The sequence below is a fragment of the Cicer arietinum genome, chromosome 1 (assembly GCF_000331145.2).
Source record: "Cicer arietinum cultivar CDC Frontier isolate Library 1 chromosome 1, Cicar.CDCFrontier_v2.0, whole genome shotgun sequence".
Lineage (NCBI taxonomy): Eukaryota > Viridiplantae > Streptophyta > Magnoliopsida > Fabales > Fabaceae > Cicer > Cicer arietinum.
The window spans coordinates 14,058,778-14,079,062 of record NC_021160.2 but is presented as its reverse complement, the minus strand read 5'-3'; the positions used below and the strand labels follow the sequence as shown (position 1 = coordinate 14,079,062).

The 20,285-nt window shown below is 29.1% G+C and overlaps 1 protein-coding gene across 1 annotated transcript; it reads left to right on the top strand.

Moving 5' to 3' along the window:
- The first annotated feature begins 14,914 nt into the window (after nucleotides 1-14,914).
- Nucleotides 14,915-19,521, top strand: LOC101498319 (cysteine-rich receptor-like protein kinase 44). The gene is made up of 8 exons (XM_004487974.4): nucleotides 14,915-15,144; nucleotides 15,616-15,765; nucleotides 15,953-16,009; nucleotides 16,114-16,244; nucleotides 16,815-17,028; nucleotides 17,436-17,670; nucleotides 18,009-18,159; nucleotides 19,035-19,521. Exons 1-8 carry the CDS (start codon nucleotides 15,123-15,125, stop codon nucleotides 19,311-19,313), a joined length of 1,239 nt encoding a protein of 412 aa, XP_004488031.2. The 5' UTR covers nucleotides 14,915-15,122; the 3' UTR covers nucleotides 19,314-19,521.
- Nucleotides 19,522-20,285: the final 764 nt, after the last annotated feature.

The window sequence follows — 20,285 nt, the reverse complement described above, 5'->3', positions numbered from 1 at the left end:
TATTATTCACCACTCTGTATTTATAATAGTGAAAAAAAATCAATAATTAATTAATATGATTAAAGTAGTAAAACAATTAGTCTCATTTTTTTTATTACAATATTTTTTAATTTAAATAATCTTATTTTTTCTAACAAAATTAACAATTAAATACTAATATTTATTATTTAAAAAAGAATCGGGCTAACAAATGGTTTAAAAGGGAAGTATTATGTGGAGAAGAAAATAATATTTTTTAACAAATGTAAAAGAAGATGATTGGATTTGAAAGTGGTGCAAGTGGTTAGGAAAAAAATTAGAAGCGTGTGAAGTGTAAGAGAGGAAGAAGGATGATATTGGTGGACTTGGCTAGTTGAGTGTGGGGACCGTGACAGCTAGCTAATGAGAGATAATATCAAAGTTTTATCGAATCATATAATTTGGGTTCTCAATTTTTAACAAATTTGTCTGGCTCTATGTGTGCTTGTAAATCTATACATGCCTTTCAATTTTCAAACATTAAATCAAATTGGCTGCTGTCCAATCTTGTGGTTATAAAACTATTCTTAAATAATTCTTTTATTAATCAACACATTATTAGACCCATTTCTAGATAAGCATCAAACTTTTTGTTTAGGTAGTGTACAACTAATTAATGGATACATATATCCTCTTTTTAAAAAAAATATTTAAAAAATCTTATTAACTACAACAATAGTAATAAAAACCCAAAAAGAATTATGTGTTGATTCATAAAACAATTATTAGTCTTAGTTTAAGGAAAGAGTAGGTAATGTTTGTGAGGTACATTTTTTCAAACTGGTGTGCTTGTCTTATGAAATGTATAAAGCAATGTTGTCTTAGTTTGGACTTAAACATGACGTGTAAGCATGGATTAAATAAATATGTCGGCTTGGCAGTAAATAGGAAAAAGTCCCATTTGGTCAACGGTTATGCTTTTAAATCATTCGAAACAATTTATGATATTACTTGTCTCAAAATTAATATTATCTCCTGTTGGTATTGATTCAAATAAAACAATGAAAATAAATATTAGTGCTTTTCTTTTTATTAATAAATATTAGTGCTTAAAATTCATTTATATATATTTTATCTTTTTTTTAATCAATCTTGATTTTGCCATCCACTCTCAAATATAAGAAAATATGAATCAAAGAAAATTGATGTATTTTATTCAAAATTTGTACTAAATATATAAATGACCTAAATGTTTATAAATATTAGTATAAATTCAAAGAGGTATACTCAGTTTCATCGACTTATTCTCTGCTCTTGGTTGCCTATCTGGATGGGAGAGATTGTATAGACGAGGTTGGTGATATCTTGGAAAGTTGGGTCCTGTTTAAAGTCATTGTCTTATCTTGGTAGTTACTTCTGGATAAGGTCCCGACTCATCAAAATATTTTTCGGTGAAGGGTAGTTGATGAGGCTAGTGCAACATTTTATGTATTTTGTGAGGTGCCGATGGAGTCGGCTAGTCATTTTTTTGTGACTTGTGAGTTTTTGCGTGGTATAAGATTTTTATGTTGTTAGGAGGAGAGGTAGTGATTCGTTCGAACTTGCTCCGCGTGTTTGTAGTTTTTGGGAATCTCAAGGACAAGGCTAGGATTAGGCTAGGTTTTTTCTCTAACCTAATGGTTATGTGGTCCGTTTGGAAGGCTCGAAATGCTTTGATCTTCTCTAGAAAGATGGTAACTGTTGAGCAATTGGTGAATAAGATAAAATTATCCTTGTGGAAGTGGTTCTTATGTAAAAATTCTGGTTATTCATGCATCTTCTATAAATGGGAGGTGGACTTATCAGGACCGTTTCACTTGGTGTTTGGTTCTCCGATTCTTGTTGCTCTTCGCAGTTGTACTACATCGGTCTTTTTCTAGAGGTTTTGCTTGGGAGGTGTTGCCACGTTGATGGTATCCCCCATAGGTCATTTGTGTCCCATTGTCTTTTGTCTTTTTCGTTGGGTGGTTTTGGTGGTTGGGCTCCAATCATCGTATTCTTTCCTTCGATATGATTTTATTTTATTTTCTTCTTTTAGGTACTCCTTGATCGTTGTGCTCTTTCTTTTGATATATTTTTATTTTATTTTTGTTTTCGAGTACTCCTTGTACTCTCAATAATAGTCTACTTTGCGTTTGAGCTATTTGTAAAGTTCTAAATGTCATTATCTTTCAATAAAAAGAGTTTGACATGGAGTCTCTTGTAGAACTTATTAAATTATGGTACTCTTGGTGATGGCTCAAAATAAATGTATCAAATGATTCAAGTTTGAGTTTTATCATTGACTAGAGTGTTATATTTTTTCTTCTTTTAGATGCTTGTTTTGTAGTGGTGTGGCGGTGATTCGAATTTTGTCTTGAATCTCACTTGTGTGATTTAAATTTGTTTCTTGTATTTTTTTATATACACTTTGGTTATTTGAAAAGACTTAATTGCAATTTTAGTCAATCGCTCTATTTTTACTTATTCATGAAATTGATCTCCATATTTTAAAATTCGACAGTTTTGGTCACTCTATCTGATTTTTTAACTAAAAAATGATGACGTGAGATGTTTTAAATAACGTATCATATGATGGGATGATGTAGAATGATTAATACCAATAAAATTGAAATAAAACATCATAAAAACTTAGATTTCAACTTCGAATTTTTTTTTATATTTTTAATTTAATTAATAACATATAAATAATTAATGTATCTAGATAAAATTATATGTTACGTCATTAAAAATATGTCAAATCATTATTTTTTAGTTCAAAAATATGAGAGAGTGACCAAAAATGTCGACATTTAAAATAGAGGGACCAATTCCATGAATTGATAATAATAGAGGGATCAAAACTGCAATTAAGTCATTTAAAAAAAATCACCATTAAAAAAGAGAAATGCTAACAAATAATTGATACATTATGTTAAGAAGCTAAATAAAAAATACTCGCTACGTTTGTGCATGGAGATTAGATACGCATAAAAATATGTGATCCCTTACAAATAATAATTATTTTGTTTGGTGAAAAATTCATACAAATAATGAATTATTTAAATTCATAAAATTTTTATATCATTTAACTTTGGTGATTACATCATGTCTATTTTCTGCCAAAGAATGGGTCTTGCATTGGTCAAACGTTGCTTTCTGTCGAAGCTGGATGCGATTCGTCAACAGATGTATTAATATAAGATCGTTTCCTTCTTTAGTAGTTCAGCTATTGTAAGGTCACCTTTGACTCAACATGTCTCTGTGTTTTTATTTTTTGTATGCTTTTTTTTTCTTATTTCACATTTTATTATACGTTAATAATTATCTTTTCTCCAAAAATATGAATAAGTATACTAAGAATTAAGAGGGTACAAAACCCTCTATCAAGGTTTGCGTCAAATTGATATAAATACAAAAATATAGAAGCATAATTATTAGATTACAAGCTAGGGATTATATTAAAATAGGGTTTGAGTTGATCTTTAAATTCAGTGACCGAACTCGACCAAAATTTTTGAGATATCGAATTTTAAAATTTTAATTGGTTAATTTAAAATAATATTTTATGTTATATTAAAATTTTAATTTATAAATTGCAATATAAGCACTGAAAAATTTGCAAAACGCGGCGGTAGAAGGAAGAAGAATTATAATGAAAAATTGCACAAATTTAAGAAAATTGAAGCTACATATGTAACATATATCAATTGGTTTATTTTTTGGAGAGAAAATAGTTTTTTAAAAAAAGATATAGCTAGTTAGTTGAGATTTTACAATTTTTTTCCACAAAATTCAAAACAAACCGTTGAAGAATATATTGATTTAGTTCACATCAATTGAGTTGAAGTTTTTTTAAAATGAAGATAGTGAATACACTTATTTTAAAAAGTTTTTTTTTTTTGAATATTAAATTTTTTATACTATTAAAAAATTATGATAGAGTGCATAAACTACTACGAGAAAAATAATATATAAATATTCAAGATAACATATATATTGTGAAATAAAATATAAAAATATCGTTTAAATATTGGTGTTAGATTTTAAATGAGTCGAAATCATATCAAAATCAATAGAGGTTGAAATTATTTAGTTTGATTCAATTTGGTCCCAAACACGAATAAAAAAAATAAGCTAATTTAATTGACTTCGATTAAATTTTAAAGTTTATTGAATAATTGATTTAATTTTTCTCTAGAAGAGACTCTCGACTCACAATTAGAATTTAGGTTGAAAATTATAGTGTATTTATATAATTAGGTTTTTTTGTTTGTAATTTTTCTTGTATGTTAGTTAAAAAAATATTTGTTTGGAATTTTGAGTTTGTCTGACACTCTTTGCTCTACAAAACTTCATTTTTGTTTGGATTTTTCTTCCCGTCTCAAAAGCTTTAGAAGACCTGAAATGTTATTATTTTTTACTCATTAATTTTAAAATGGAATAATGAAAGTACAAATAGAGTCTCTTATCGTTAGAAGACCTGGATTATGAGAAAACCTGGAATAATGAAAGTACAAATAGAGTTTCTTATCGTTACCGTTAACATGATCGATCCCCTTTCACCTCTTCTGAAAATTCTTTTTAAAAACCAAAGTTCACTTTATTGAGTCCTAGACTTTTAAAACTATCACACTCTCGCACAACCTGATTGACCTTCTTTTTTGAAAGTTCTTTCTACAACATAAAGCATCATGTTCTTCTATAGTAGGCAACTATAAGTTTTCTATTTATGTTCTTGGAATGTTTACCGACGGAAAATGACTCTCAAAATGATTAAACACTACCTCATGGATTCTTAATCTATTCTTCTTCCAAAGTAGGAGACTCACCTTCAATGAAGTTGGACGAAAAATTAAAGAAAAAAAAAATAATAGTAAGTATACATGTTTTATGACTTAAATGACTAATCTCTTATGAAAAAAAATTAAAAATTAAATTTATATAGCTAAATAACTTAAATGATTTTAAGTTGTATTTTCTCATTCTAATACTTAGTTATAAACTTTAGAAATGTATTCCATATTTTCTACCTCTCTTTTTTTTTTTTTAAATCAACTTTTTATAGTAGTATACTTATTACATTAGGAACAATATTTTGTATTATTTAAAAAATCCATTAGGATAGTGATCAATTTATTTTAGTATAAAGTTAATAGTATTAACCATTGATAATTAAATAAATGGTTGATATTAATTATGTCAATGTATAATCAATTATGAGTAATCATAATCAAATATTGATTCACTCACTTTACCAACTTCTCACATTAAAATAACCAAATTCATTATATTAATTAGTTTTTTTTGTTTTTTTTTTTACAAAAGGATATACTATATGTTAGTTCTATAAGGTTTATTTGTTGACCGGTCAATTTAAAACAGTAGTTCATGTTTATCTTTGGTGGATAATATTAATGTGCAGATTAGGCTGCTCCGCTGCTGCTTTCAATATGTTAAACGCAATTATTGTTGTAGTGATACAATAAATCATGCATTTAGGATTACAAGTTAGGCATGCACAAGCACAACCAAAATGATGTCTTCAATTATATATGCAAAGGGTCATGCTAATCACTTTCCTTCATCCATACCATGTTTCTTCTTTATTTGTTTGGGTCCAGTGATACCAAACGGATTTGATTTCCCTCATCAAAAATTAATTATATATATTTGCTATATTCTCTTGTCTCATAAATATTAAATAGGTGGAGGATCCCTATCAACCAAAGAGGACCTTCAGGTGTTCCAGAAATACAACAGCACATCATCCAATTTTTTTTTAAGGGTATCAAATTATTTTTTTCCAATATATATATATATATATATATGAACATATTTATTTTCGAGGTTCATGTATTTAATAGAAGATTATATTATCATATTAAAATAATTTTGAATAAAAATTATTTTGTCGTCTTATATGGTATTTTTCGTGTTCCAATTTATATTAGCTTTTAATCATTTTTGTCCACTGTATAGTTCAAAGTTAAAAGAAAAATAAAAGCATCGGCTGACCATCATTCAAAAATTAATAGTTGGAAGAATATTTTTGCTAGTATTTGATGTTACCATTACACATTTAGATTGATAGATACATGTATAACATATGATTGTTTATTTTGTGAAAATATTTTTTATATTTTAAATTTTGTGTTAATTTTATTTATTAATAACATGATAAGAGATTTTTGAAATGAACAATTATTTATGTTTTTATAAATAATAAACATGTCAAAAAATTATTTTTATTATTTCCAAAAATGAATGTTGATTTACTCTCATTTCATCTTATATCTATGATAATTGTTTATTTCCAAAAAAATTCATAAAAGTAAAATGAACATACATTGTAAGAAATGAAAATAGGAAATGCTTTCACAAAATAAACACCACTAATTTTTCTATAATTCAATTGTAGTTTTGGAATTTTTTTATTTTTTTTATTATGGATAATGTGGTTTTAATTTGTTTTTAAATTTTCAATGCATATGTAATTTTTAACTTTTGTTCAACACAATTTTATTTGATTTAAGGGTGCATTAAAATAGTTAATGACTAGTTTTTTCTTATCCATATTTTATAATAAAGGTTGTTTGTATTTGAAAATCGATAAATATACATGATTTACAAAAAAAATTGAACAATAAATTTATAATTCACAAAGGACATTGAAAATCTCAAAAACAACTCTACTATCAACCTTTATTAATACATTGAAATCCGAAAAGTTAATACGTGAAGAAAAAAACTATACATCCAAATTGGGCTCGAGAAATCAAAATTGGGACTTAATTATTCCAATAAGCTAGCAAATTTAGCTAATAAGATTATGTTAAAATAATATTGGGATCCGCAACAATAATTAACCAACAAAATAGAAGACAAACAATTCCAGAGAAAAAAAAACGAAAAAACAGAGAAAGTTCAAAAAAAACAGAAAAACCAGAAAACTGAGATTTATTATAGTTCTCCGTTTTATGCAGTTTTGAAAAAACCAGTTTTCTCTATCAAATGCAAACGAGAATTAAAGAAAAATAGGAGAAGAATAACACCCAGAATTACGTGTTCGGTCTCAATTGATGAGACCTACGTCACGGGCAAGCAAGCAAGCAAGATTAGTCCACTATTAATGATTGAACTTTATAAGACTAAAGCCTTCTCAAAATTGATCTCTTAGTATCTATCACTGTTTATGAACCAGCAATACTAGCTTTTCTCTCAATCTTTATTTTCTCCATTTAATCTTTCTTCTCTGATTTCCTATGAATCATGAATTGCTTATGCCTCTCTAACTAACTCTCAGTTTTCCAGCTATGACATCCATCAACACTCTTCAACATATTACAAGAAGATACCAATGCATTTTCAGCAATAGTATTTAAAGGCACATTGCTTAACTAACTATAACTACCTTTGCCATAACTAATTCAGTTATAATAATAACTAACTCCAAGTTTGTTACTGATTTAAGACACACTTCCATAATTCTCCACCTTGACTCAATATCAGAATAATTCAATCATTGTCCTTGCTGCCATTGCTTCATCTTTACTCTTTGTCGAAGCCAACTATGTCTAAGCAATGCTTGAACTTAGCTTGTGAAAGTGATTTGGTGAATGCATCAGTTGGGTTGTCCTCAATTGCTATCTTCTCAATTGGAACTTGCTTTGAATCGATCACATCTCTTATGAAGTGATACTTAACATCAATATGTTTAGACTTATTATGAAACATTTGATGCTTGGATAAGTGTATAACACTTTGACTATCACAATAAATTGAAACACAATTCTAATTTATTCCTAGTTCACCAATAAGTCCTTTCATCCATAAAGCTTCTTTAACACCTTTAGTAAGCGCAATGAATTCATATTGAGTTGTAGAAAGTGCTACCACCGACTGTGTAATTGCTCCCCAACTTACAACAATCCCATATAGAGTGAAAACATAACCATAAATTGATTTTTTAGTGTCCATGTTTCCAACATAATCCGAGTCCACATATCCTTTGATTGGTTCCTTGTTATGATGAGTCTTTTTGAATTTTAAACCTGTTGTTAGTGAGCCATTTAAGTACCTCATAATCCACTTAAGTGCTGACCAATGCAGTGCTCCTGGATTTGTCATAAATCTACTGACAACATCCAAAGCATAAGCCAAATCTGGTTGCTACATATCATTCCATACATTATGCTGCCAACTCTACTAGCATAAGGAATGGTACACATTCTTTGTCTTTCCTCATTAGTCTTAGGTGAGTCTTGCATAGACAATTTGTAATTTTGTCCCACAGGAGTAGTAATTTGTCTTGCCTCATGCATTCTATATTTAGTGACAACTTTCTTCAAGTAGGCAGCTTGAGAAAGAAGTAGTTCCCCCTTCATTCTGTTTCTTTTTATATTCATTCCTAAGATCCTCTTGGCCTCTCCAAGTTCTTTCATCTCAAACTCATAGAGTAATAGGTAAGTTGGAGAACATTATTGACTTTTATGAAAAACTGGAGAATGTTCTTGAGCTAGAGAACTTTCTTGAATTTCCTTTTTCAGAATGTAAACGCAGCTACCAAAACTACATATTTGGAAACCAACTCTTATCATGAAATCGTCAAACTTCATGTACCATTGTCTAGGACTTTGCTTTAGGCCATACAATGATTTTTTAAGAAGACAAACTTTGTTTCCGCCTTTAGCAAATCCTTCAGGTTGCTGCATATAAATGGTTTCTTCCAGATCACCATGTAGAATTGATGTTTTGACATCCAATTGCTCTAATTCCAAGTCTTGTTGAGCTACAATTGAAAGCAGAATTCTGATTGAACAATATTTTACAACAGGTGCAAATACTTCATTGAAATCAATTCCTTCAAGTTGAGAAAATCCTTTTGCTACTAATGTTGCTTTGGACCTTATCTTCTCTTTACCTTGAATGCATTCCTTTCTCTTGAACACCCATTTTGATCCAATTACCCTTTGACTCTTAGGAATGTCAATCAAAATCCAGGTTTGATTCTTTTCTGATGATTGCATCTATTCATTCATAGTTGTCATCCAAGCTTCTTTGTCTTCACTATTAATAGCTTCCCTGTAGTTGATTGGTTCATCTCTTTGAAGATCTTCAACAACACTTAAAGCATAACAAATTAAATCTGCTTCACCATATCTGATTGGAGGCTTGATAACCCTTCTTTCTCTATCCCTTACCAAGTTGTAATTGGCCAAATCTGTTTCTGTTGCAGCATTATCATCAAGTGATGTATCAATTATGTTTTCATGATTAATCTCTTGATCTTCAGGCGGCTCAACCTCAATATGAACACTCTCATCATTGTTGTTTGAAGCATTGTTAAATGGAGAACATTCTGCATTTCTGCAATGTTCTTCATTTCTGTATAACTAAAACAGAGAATATTCTACGTTTCTGCAATGTTCTTCATTTCTGCAGTTCTGAAACGGATAATGTTCTGCGTTTCTGCAATGTTCTTCATTTCTGAAGCGGAGAATGTTCTTTGCCAATCATGAGCATTCTTGTTTCATCAAACACTACATCTCTTGATATGATGCACTTGGGCACACCTTGGTCAATTCTCCACATCTTGTAACCTTTTATTCCTTTAGGATAACCAATGAAAACACATTTATTGCTCTAGGATCCAACTTATCTTGCTTTGTGTGAGCAAATGCTAAGGAACCAAATACCTTCAGATTTGAGTAGGCTGCTGGTTTACCATTCCATATCTCAATTGGTGTCTTAAATCCAATAGCTGGTGAAGGGCATCTATTTATCAAATACACTGTTGTAACTGCAGCTTCTCCCCATAATGTTTAAGGCAGTCCTGCACTCAAGATTATACAACTGACTATTTTCAAGATTATTATGTTCATCCTTTCAGCAATGCCATTTTATTGAGGAGTGCCTGCAACTGTTCTATGTCTTTGAATACCTAAGTCCCTGCAATACTTATTAAACTGCTCTGAAAGATACTCCAGGCCATTGTCAGTTCTTAAACATTTCAGCTTAGTTTCCTTTTGAGTTCCAATTTGCATATGTCATTCTTTAAATTTCATAAAAGTGACACTTTTATTTTTAATGACATAGATCCATACTTTCCTAGAATAATCATCAATTATGGTTAAGAAGTAAGAACAACCAGCATGAGTTTTTTTCATTGATGGACCCCACGAATCAGAATGAGCATATTCAAAAGGTCTAGAAGTGTTGTGTTGGTCAGCACCAAAACTGCCCCTCTTATATTTTCCTAGAATACAATGATCACAAAATTCTGATTTTTCAATTTTGTCACCATTAAGCAAATTATGTTTTGATAACTCAATTAAGCCTCTTTCACTTACATGCCCTAACCTCATATGCTATATTCTAGAAGATGAATGCAAATTAGAGCTAGCAACTGAAGCTTGTGCAATTATAGTAGAACCTTCTAAAATATACAAGTCGTTTCTTTTAATGCCTTTAACAATGATATCATCTTTATTAATAATAGTCATGATACCATTCTTTATGTTTGTGGAATATCCTAAAATGTCAAACATACCAACAGAAAATAAATTTCTTTTTAATTTAGGTATGTACCTTACATCATTGAGCAGTAACTCTTTGCCATTGAACATTCTGAATCTGATTGTTCCTTTGCCTTGGACTTTACATGTTTTATTGTTGCCAAGAAGAACGACTCCACCATCACGAAGATCTATTGATTCAAAATAATCCTTTCTTGGACACATATGGAAAGTACAACCTGAGTCTAATACCCAGTTCTTTTCACCTTTAGAATTTGAAATCATCAACGCCTCTGCAGATTCATAACCAGCATCAACAAGAGCAGCATTTCTTGAATCTTGAGAGTTTCTTGATTCATTTCTTTCAGGGTAATCTTTCTTGAAATGTCCCTTCTTGTGACAATGAAAACATCTATACTTCCCTTCAGATTTTGACTTTGAATTGAACCTTTGTTTATTTCCATTTGATCCTTTCTTGTTTGTTCTCCCTCTGGTTACATTCAGACTTTCAGCATGATTATCATTCTTGAACTCAACTCTTTTATAGCTTTCCCTTTGTCCGAATGGAGGCATGCACTTCAAGAGTAATTATTTGTTCTCTTCTAAATATTATAGCATCCTTGAAATGTTCATATGAACTTGGCAGAGCTCTAAGCCAGATCAGAGCTTTGTCTTCATCATCTAGCTTAACTTCTAAATTCTCCAAATCATCAAGGATCTTGTTAAAATCAGCAAGTTGAACCGTGACAGGTTTCTCTTCATCCATTTTAAAGGAGAACAATTGTTGTTTCAAGAATAGCCTATTTGAAACTGATTTAGTCACGTAGAGAGATTCAAGTTTAAGTCATAAGGCAGTTGTTGTTGATTCCCTTGCAACCTCCCTTAAAGCTTTGTCACCAAGGCACAAGATGATTATGCTCTTTGCGTTTTCAATCATTTCTTCCTTTTCTCGTGCAATCAGTGTTGCAGGAAGAGCCGATTCACCCTTCAATGCGTTCGCCAAGCCTTGTTGTACCAGAACAACATGCATCTTTATCTTCCACAGACCAAAGTCATTTGATCAATTGAACTTCTTAATGTCGAATTTTGTGGTTCCAACCAACATTGCTCCCTTTCCCACAGACGACGCCAATTGTTAAAACAATATTGGGATCTGCAACAATAATTAACCAACAAAATATAAGACAAATTATTGTAGATAAAAAAATGAAAAACGGAGAATGTTCAATAAAACAGAAAACCGAGATTGATTATCGTTATATGTTTTCTGCAGTTTTGAAAAAACCAGTTTTCTCTATCAAATTCAAACGAGAATTAAAGAAAAATAGGAGAAGAATAACATCCAGAATTACGTGTTCGGCCTCAATTGATGAGACATACGTCACAGGCAAGCAAGCAAGATTAATCCATTATTAATGATTGAACTTTACAAGATTAAAGTCTTCTCAAGATTGTTCTCCTAGTATCTATCATTGTTTATGAACCAACAATACTAGCTTTTCTCTCAATCTTTCTTTTCTCCCTTTAATCTTTCTTCTCTGATTTCCTATGAATCATGAATTGCTTATGCCTCTCTAACTAACTCTCAGTTTTCCAGCTATGACATCCATCAACACTCTTCAACATATTACAAGAAGATACCAATGAATTTTCAGCAATAGTATTTAAAGGCACATTGCTTAACTAACTATAACTACCTTTGTCATAACTAATTCAGTTATAATAATAACTAACTCCAAGTTTGTTACTGATTTGAGACACACTTCCATAATTCCCCACCTTGACTCAATATCAGAATAATTCAATCATTGTCCTTGTTGCCATTGCTTCATCTTTACTCTTTGTCGAAGCCAACTATGTCCAAGCAATGCTTGAACTTAGATTCTGAAAGTGATTTGGTGAATGCATCAGCAGGGTTGTCCTCAATTGCTATCTTCTCAATTGAAACTTGCTTTGAATCGACCACATCTCTTATGAAGTGATATTTAACATCAATATGTTTAGACTTATTATGATACACTTGATGCTTGAATAAGTGTATAACACTTTGACTATCACAATAAATTGAAACACAATTCTAATTTATTCCTAGTTCACCAATAAGTCCTTTCATCCATAAAGTTTATTTAATACCTTTAGTAAGTGCAATGAATTCAGATTGAGTTGTAGAAAGTGCTACCACCGACCGTGTAATTGCTCTCCAACTTACAACACTCCCATATAGAGTGAAAACATAACCATAAATTGATTTTTTAGTGTCCATGTTTCCAACATAATCCGAGTCCACACATCCTTTGATTGGTTCCTTGTTATGATGAGTCTTTTTTAGATTTAAACCTGATGTCAGTGAGCCATTTAAGTACCTCATAATCCACTTAAGTGCTGATCAATGCAGTGCTCCTGGATTTGTCATAAATCTGCTGACAACATCCACAACATAAGCCAAATCTGGCTGCTACATATCATTCCATACATTATGCTGCCAACTCCACTAGCATAAGGAATGGTACTCATTCTTTGTCTTTCCTCATCAGTCTTAGGTGAGTCTTGCATAGACAATTTGTAATTTTGTCCCACAGGAGTAGTAACTTGTCTTGCCTCATGCATTCTATATTTAGTGACAACTTTCTTCAAGTAGGCAGCTTGAGAAAGAAATAGTTCCCCCTTCATTCTGTTTCTTTTTATGTTCATTCCTAAGATCCTCTTAGCCTCTCCAAGTTCTTTCATCTCAAACTCATAGAGTAATAGGTAAGTTGGAGAACATTCTTGACTTTTATGAAAAACTGGAGAATGTTCTTAAGCTAGAGAACATTCTTGAATTTCCTCTTTCAGAATGTAAACGCAGCTGTCAAAACTACATATTTGGAAACCAACTCTTATCATGAAATCATCAAACTTCATGTATCATTGTCTAGGACTTTGCTTTAGGCCATACAATGATTTTTTAAGAAGATACCCAATGCATTTTCAGCTACAGTATTTAAAGGCACATTGTTTAACTAACTATAACCACATTTGTCATAACTAATTCAGTTATAATAATAACAAACTCCAAGTTTGTTACTTATTTGAGACACACTTCCACTAATTCAATCTTATTTCAAGACAAACTCCAGAATTACAAGACAAATGAAAATAAATATCAAATTTTTTATTTCTACTGTAGTTTTGAAGAGATTGTGCTTTCAATTAACCTAACACTAATTAGAGTTAATAATATTTTTCATCGGAGTATTGTTTACTTTATACTATTTTTCTAAAATACTTTCTGATACTATAATAATTATCGCATTTGACTGTTTCACTTATATTAAAAAAAATAATAAATGAAAAAGGAGAATTGTGATTTTACTAAATTATTCTTTGTTAGTCAAGAAATGACTAACTCAATGAACTCTAGACGGAGGGTTAAATAAAGTTCATTTTTTTTAGACTTTATCAATCATGCAATAGAAAATAGTTTGAAAACCTGATACACTACAATAATATATTGAAAATTGGTTTTTAAAAGATTAATGATATTACTATCAATTAACACAAATGAACATTGGTAAATTCACAACAACAAAAAGAGTGTTTGATTGAACATTTTGAAAACACTTGATTTTCAAACATACTTGTGAAGAGTTCTAAACACTTAATAATGAATCAAATCATTAATGCTGAGAATATTTCAAAATATATTTTTATCTCAACAATTGTAAACAAAATATTGATAAAAAACAAAAATTTCTAAGTTCTTAATATTTCTATCAATCAAAACAGAAAACATTAAATTTGCCACCAAACTTCGAATTAAACAAAATTGATAAAGAACAACATTATAGAAATTAAATTAGTTAAAGGAAAGAGAAAATTATACATCGATTTATTCTGGTTCTTATATACTTTGCCCTCGCATGTAGAGTATGTTCGGTCTTCATTCAAAGAATCAGAGTTGTTTCCTTTATTTTAATTTCAAATATTTCGAGATCCATCAATAATTGTTACAACATCCGCATCAATTCCTTTTTCTTAAATGCTCTTGAACTAAATTCTAACAAACCTCTAAAGTAATATGAACCCTACCTTCAAGAACAAGAACACCTCTTAACTCCTTACAAGATAGTTTCTAGAGAAATTACATCTCTAGCCAAAATTGTGACAACTTATTTTGGTAAATGTGACAATATTGTGAATAGTAATGAAATAAACGAGGGGTGTCACAAAAAAGAAAAGAAAATACGAAGAATGCAACCTTACCTCAATTTTGTTAATAAAGAACACGGAAAGTATATATAACATAACAATAAACGAAGACTACACAAGCTTCATCATATATGCGGCGATTTTCCGAAGGACAAGATTCTTTTATAATAAAATAATAAATAATAAGCAACAAAATTGTAATCCTAATGTTTGGATATTTTGTATTCGACCGTATATAATATCCAACTGTATTGGCCGACATTATAACATTGTTTCGATCAATTCTATGGGACAACCTTAGAATAATTCTCCTCTTTTTTTCTACCTATTAACATAGAAATTATAAATATATAGTTCCCAAATTAAGAAACAAAATCTATCTACAAATTAAACTAGTTGCATGCTGTTTCCACAAAGCTTAGCTTGCTTTCCTCCCCAATTATGCCTCGCCGAGTGCTTCAAGGTTCTGGATTTATATACACACTTATCACTCTGATTTTACTTCATACTGTTTGTTTTTATTTGTAATTATTGCAAATTCATAAGTGGAATATATATACATGATCATAGTTCCTTTTATTTGTTTGATGAGGCTCAATTATTTAGAGGAAATTTTTTGTATATTTAGATAATAAATTTGTGCATATAAGTTCAAGGCAATAAAGGAAATTAAACTACACAAACGTACGGATTTAAATTTTAATAGTTGTTGTCTCGCAATTAAGATTTTTGGTCATTTTAATCTTTACTAAAGTTATTATAGTCAATTTTATATTTCCACATGATTTGAGTTAGTGTAATTAATCAATCAAAAAGTCTTTAGTTAATAAAATTGAAATTTTGTGACTAACATGATGACGTCATACAAGTAGTAGTTTTTGTTGAGGTTACATCGATTTATCCCAAAAATATATTGACATTTTATGAACTGCAGGGGAAACCTCTAATGAGCACAAACATGAAACAATATTTTTTATCCTTGGAGGAATAGTAGTGATTACAATATTAGTGATTCTTTGGATTGTATTTTGGAAGCGTGCCAAAAGATCCTCGAAATTATTGGAAAAGAAAGTGACAACTGAAGGTATAAGTTTGAGAAAAACATCATATATTCGTTTCGTTGAACTAACCGTTAAAGAAATTAAAGATTTGAGTTCAATTCCGAATTACAAAAAAAAAAAAAAATAACGTAACAAAATAAATTACTAATTTGACGGTTAAAAAAAATATATATGACACTTTTATTTATGTTTGGTGTTTTGGGGAAATAGGTGAACCTGTAGAGGCGATGAAAGTGGTATTTTCATCCACACAACAACAGCCATCAGGTGATAAATTGACATTTGATATAGTATAGTGCTGAATTGTATGTATGTTTAATTTATTAATTGGTATAAGACATGCTAAGTTGTACAAAGTGCATAATATATAGGGTCCATGGAGTTGTTTAGTGCTAGCCTTCGGTCCACTAGCTACTTTAATTACCACATATTGAAGAAAGCAACCAATAACTTTTTTCATGCTAATCTTCTTGGAACTGGTGGATTTGGGCCTGTTTATCAGGTATGTTTATTGGATCCAACAAACTATATTGTTTCATAAATAATTTGTTTGTACTAGTAGTCCTTAATTATAAACATATATCTTTTGAGAATTTTTTTTATCATTATTAAATATAAGCACAGTACCCTTTCAAGTTATTAGGATCATTTATTATTTTTTTCTAAACATAAGTACTAATTTATTTAAAAAAATAAAAAGTCAAATTAAAAACATTAATTCATGTTTAGAGATTATTATATTAAATTCACTGACTATTTTTTTTAATATATGTAAAAAATAATAATAGAAGTTTATAATTAGAGATGAATAGAGTATTTATAAATGATGTGATATTTAAGTGATTAATTGAATAAGTAATATTTTTCTTTAAAAATATAGTATATAAATTTTACGAAGAAGAAACTTCTCTCGAATTTCTTCGTTTTTAAAGTTAGTGATAGAATGAATTTTATATTCTCCATTATAAAATATCACTATTTAATTTAATTTTTATTTAATTTTCTAGTAGTGGATATACTTGAGACCGTAGAATGGAATTCTAAACTACAATATCTATTCATGTTTTGATAGGGAAAGTTGGAAGATGGAAGGATGATTGTTGTTAAGACATTGTCTCTTAACAAATCCCATCAAGGTGAAAAAGAATTTTTGGCAGAGGTGAAATTGATCACTAGTGTCCAACACAAAAATTTGGTTCGTCTTCTTGGATGTTGCATAGATGGACCTCAAAGGATACTAGTTTATGAATATATAAAGAACAAAAGTTTGGACCTCTTCATATATGGTATCCCTTTTATATAATTTTTCTTTGATTCATTAAATATTAGAAGACGTGGTTCATCGATTCAGTTGAAATTGCAGTTGTAATGTCGATACAAAAATTTCAAAAATATACATAATGCAGCTGTAGTTACAATTATGAGTCGCAATTTAAAATTATGATAAGGTGAAAATAAATTTGACAACTTAACATAAAATTAATAATCTATCTTACGTAGGCTTAAGTTATACTTTGTTTAGATAGACTAAGTTAAAACTTTTTTAAAAATCTATTTAATTAGACAAATGAGTTAAATAAGTCATGTAAAGAGTTTCTTATATCAAATTAATCAACCTATTAAAATATAAATAATATGATAATAATTTTTGTTGTTTAGAAAAGAAGATCCATTATTTACCTATTTAATGTAGGAAACAGTGATCAATTTATAAATTGGAGAACTAGGTTCCAAATTATACTTGGAGTAGCAAGGGGGCTACAATACCTTCATGAAGATTCACACTTAAGAATTGTTCATGGAGATATCAAAGCAAGCAACATTCTTCTTGATGACAAGTTTTTACCAAGGATTGGAGACTTTGGGCTAGCCAGGTTTTTCCCTGGAGATCAAGCTTATCATCTTAGCACACAATTTGCAGGAACATTGTATGTCTTATATCTATACAAAAAATTGCATACTATATGTCTTATATCCATACAAAAAATTGCATACTATATGTCTTATATCTATACAAAAAATTGCATACTATTAATTAAATATTAATGATTTTTTTTATACTACATGAATTCAATTTCCAAACAATTTAGTATATGTTTGGATTGACGATGAGATTAATAAAATTATGGTGAATCACTGCAATTTGACAAAAACTATATTTTGTAGTTTCTACAAAATTACAATGTCTTCGTAATTTTGTCAAATTCTTTGTCAATTCACAAATTTTTTGTTGACGATGACGCTTTTGTTTTTTCATTTTTGTTAGAGGCTATACAGCTCCTGAATATGCTATTAGAGGAGAATTGTCAGAAAAAACTGATATATATAGTTTTGGAGTTCTCCTTCTTGAAATTATTTCTAGTAAGAAAAACACAGATCATACTTTACCATCAGATATGCAATACCTGCCTGAATATGTAAGTTCTTATTTTCTTACTTTTATGGTCTCCTCTAAGTGGTTTATACTAGATCAATATTTGAAATTTGTTGGTAACTAATTAACACCATCCTCTAAAAGTATAAGTTTATGGTTTTTTTCACACATATATATATATATATATATATATATATATAAATACGCTATTTATAGAGATGAATGAATCTATAAATTTTGAATAGTGGAGTTGACATATATAAAAATTTAGAGTATTAAACATATATAAAATTTTATTTTTATAAAGTATAATTATACTTCATCATAATAGTTTTTTGTGATTTTTCATATTTTGAAACCTTAGAATGATTTTTTCATTTTCAATGTCAATAAAAATATTTCTATATAAATAGCCAAACAATTATTTAACCGGTCACATCTCATGTAGTTACATATCTAATTTTTTATAATACTCGTTAACAAATATTTAATTATTCAACATCTTTTAATTAAATGCATATAAAGAATCTTTTAGACTTAAGCAAACTATCCAAAAAACAAGACAATTATGTAAGACGATAATTCAACTCTTAAAATTGTTGATTATTCACTTGATAGAATAATTGAACTTAAAAATAATGTAAATTGCAATTTTCTATATTTTGAAGTGTGAGTTTTGATTTAAGATGTATGAGCAACATTAATCAATTAATCAAAGTTTGGAGCTCCAACCTAAGATCATCCCTAACTAATTATTAGAGTTTTGAATGATTTTTTAAACACCGGTCGAAGAGAGACTAGCTACAAACTAACCTTGTCTAATGAAAAACTTGTCCACTTTATACTACACATCCAATTATTATTTTTTATAATATATTTAAACATTAATTCTTGAAATGAATATTCATGATTATATAGGCATGGAAACTATACGAGAAATCAAGTTTATTGGATCTTGTTGATCCAAAGCTTAGAGAAGATGGATTTGTAGAAAAGGATGTTATGCAAACAACCCATGTGGCTCTCTTATGCCTTCAACCTCATGCACATTTGAGACCACCCATGTCAGAGATTGTGGCATTGTTGACATTCAAAATTGAAATGGTTACAACACCAATGAGACCGGCTTTCCTCGACCGGAGACGAAGAAAGGATGAAGATAACCATTCTTTTGAAGCATCTTTGCCAAGCCATTGATATATAGAACTTATGTTAGATAAAGGTTCATGTTCTCAAAGAAGAGAAAGTGAGAAATTAAAGACTACAAGAAAGAATATATTTCATTTTCTTCTAGTTTGTATATATACATATGGTGTATGAGCTCATAAAACTATTGATAAAATTATGCTCACTTATTAATGGTGAAAAGCGGACTCTTACTCTTTATAATAAAAATAATGAGATTCACCCAGACCAAAACTATATTTTATTCTCTTTAATTAATATCATATATGTTATCCACTTATTCCAAACTTAATATCGCTCACTGTAAATTTATAATAATAAGAATTAATCGATGTTTAAAAAGGTTAATGTAATAAAGGAGAATGCTTAAAGTGTTTCAAGGATATTTTTTAAAGATACAAATATAAAAATGTTTTAGACTTAAAAGGGTTCTTAGTTGGTAATTTTTTTGGAATGTCCTCTTTCTAAATTTTATATACCAATATACTCCCTTTTCAAAACAATATTTTCCAAAATGTCCACCTTTTTTTCAAACTTTTTTCCCCTCACAAGTCGCCATTTGGAATGGCGACCTCCAACTGTTTTTTTTTTTAAATTTTTCGTAAAATTATATATATAAATTAATTATTATAATTCATAAAAATACATAAAAAATAAATAAATAGAAATTTAAATTATGAAAAAAATTTAGTAAATCCAAATGGGCATTTATAAAATAATTTTTTCGTTAAAAAAATATTTTAATTTTTATTGAAATAACAAAAGTAATATATATATATATATATATAACTAATATAATTCATAAAAATAGATAAATAGAAAATTTAAATTACGATAAAATTTTAGGAAATTCAAGTTCGAAATGTCAATTTTTAAAAGGTTAGTTTTTTGTAAAAAAATAATTATTTCAATTTTTGTTGAAATAACAAAAGTAATATATATATATATATATATATATATATATATATATAATATAATTCATAA

Coding starts and splice junctions, on each gene's coding strand:
- LOC101498319 (XM_004487974.4), top strand. CDS start 15,123: ATGCCTCGCCGAGTGCTTCAAG. Junction 15,766..15,952: donor AAAGAAAGTGACAACTGAAG/GTATAAGTTTGA, acceptor TTGGGGAAATAG/GTGAACCTGTAGAGGCGATG. Junction 18,160..19,034: donor TGCAATACCTGCCTGAATAT/GTAAGTTCTTAT, acceptor ATGATTATATAG/GCATGGAAACTATACGAGAA.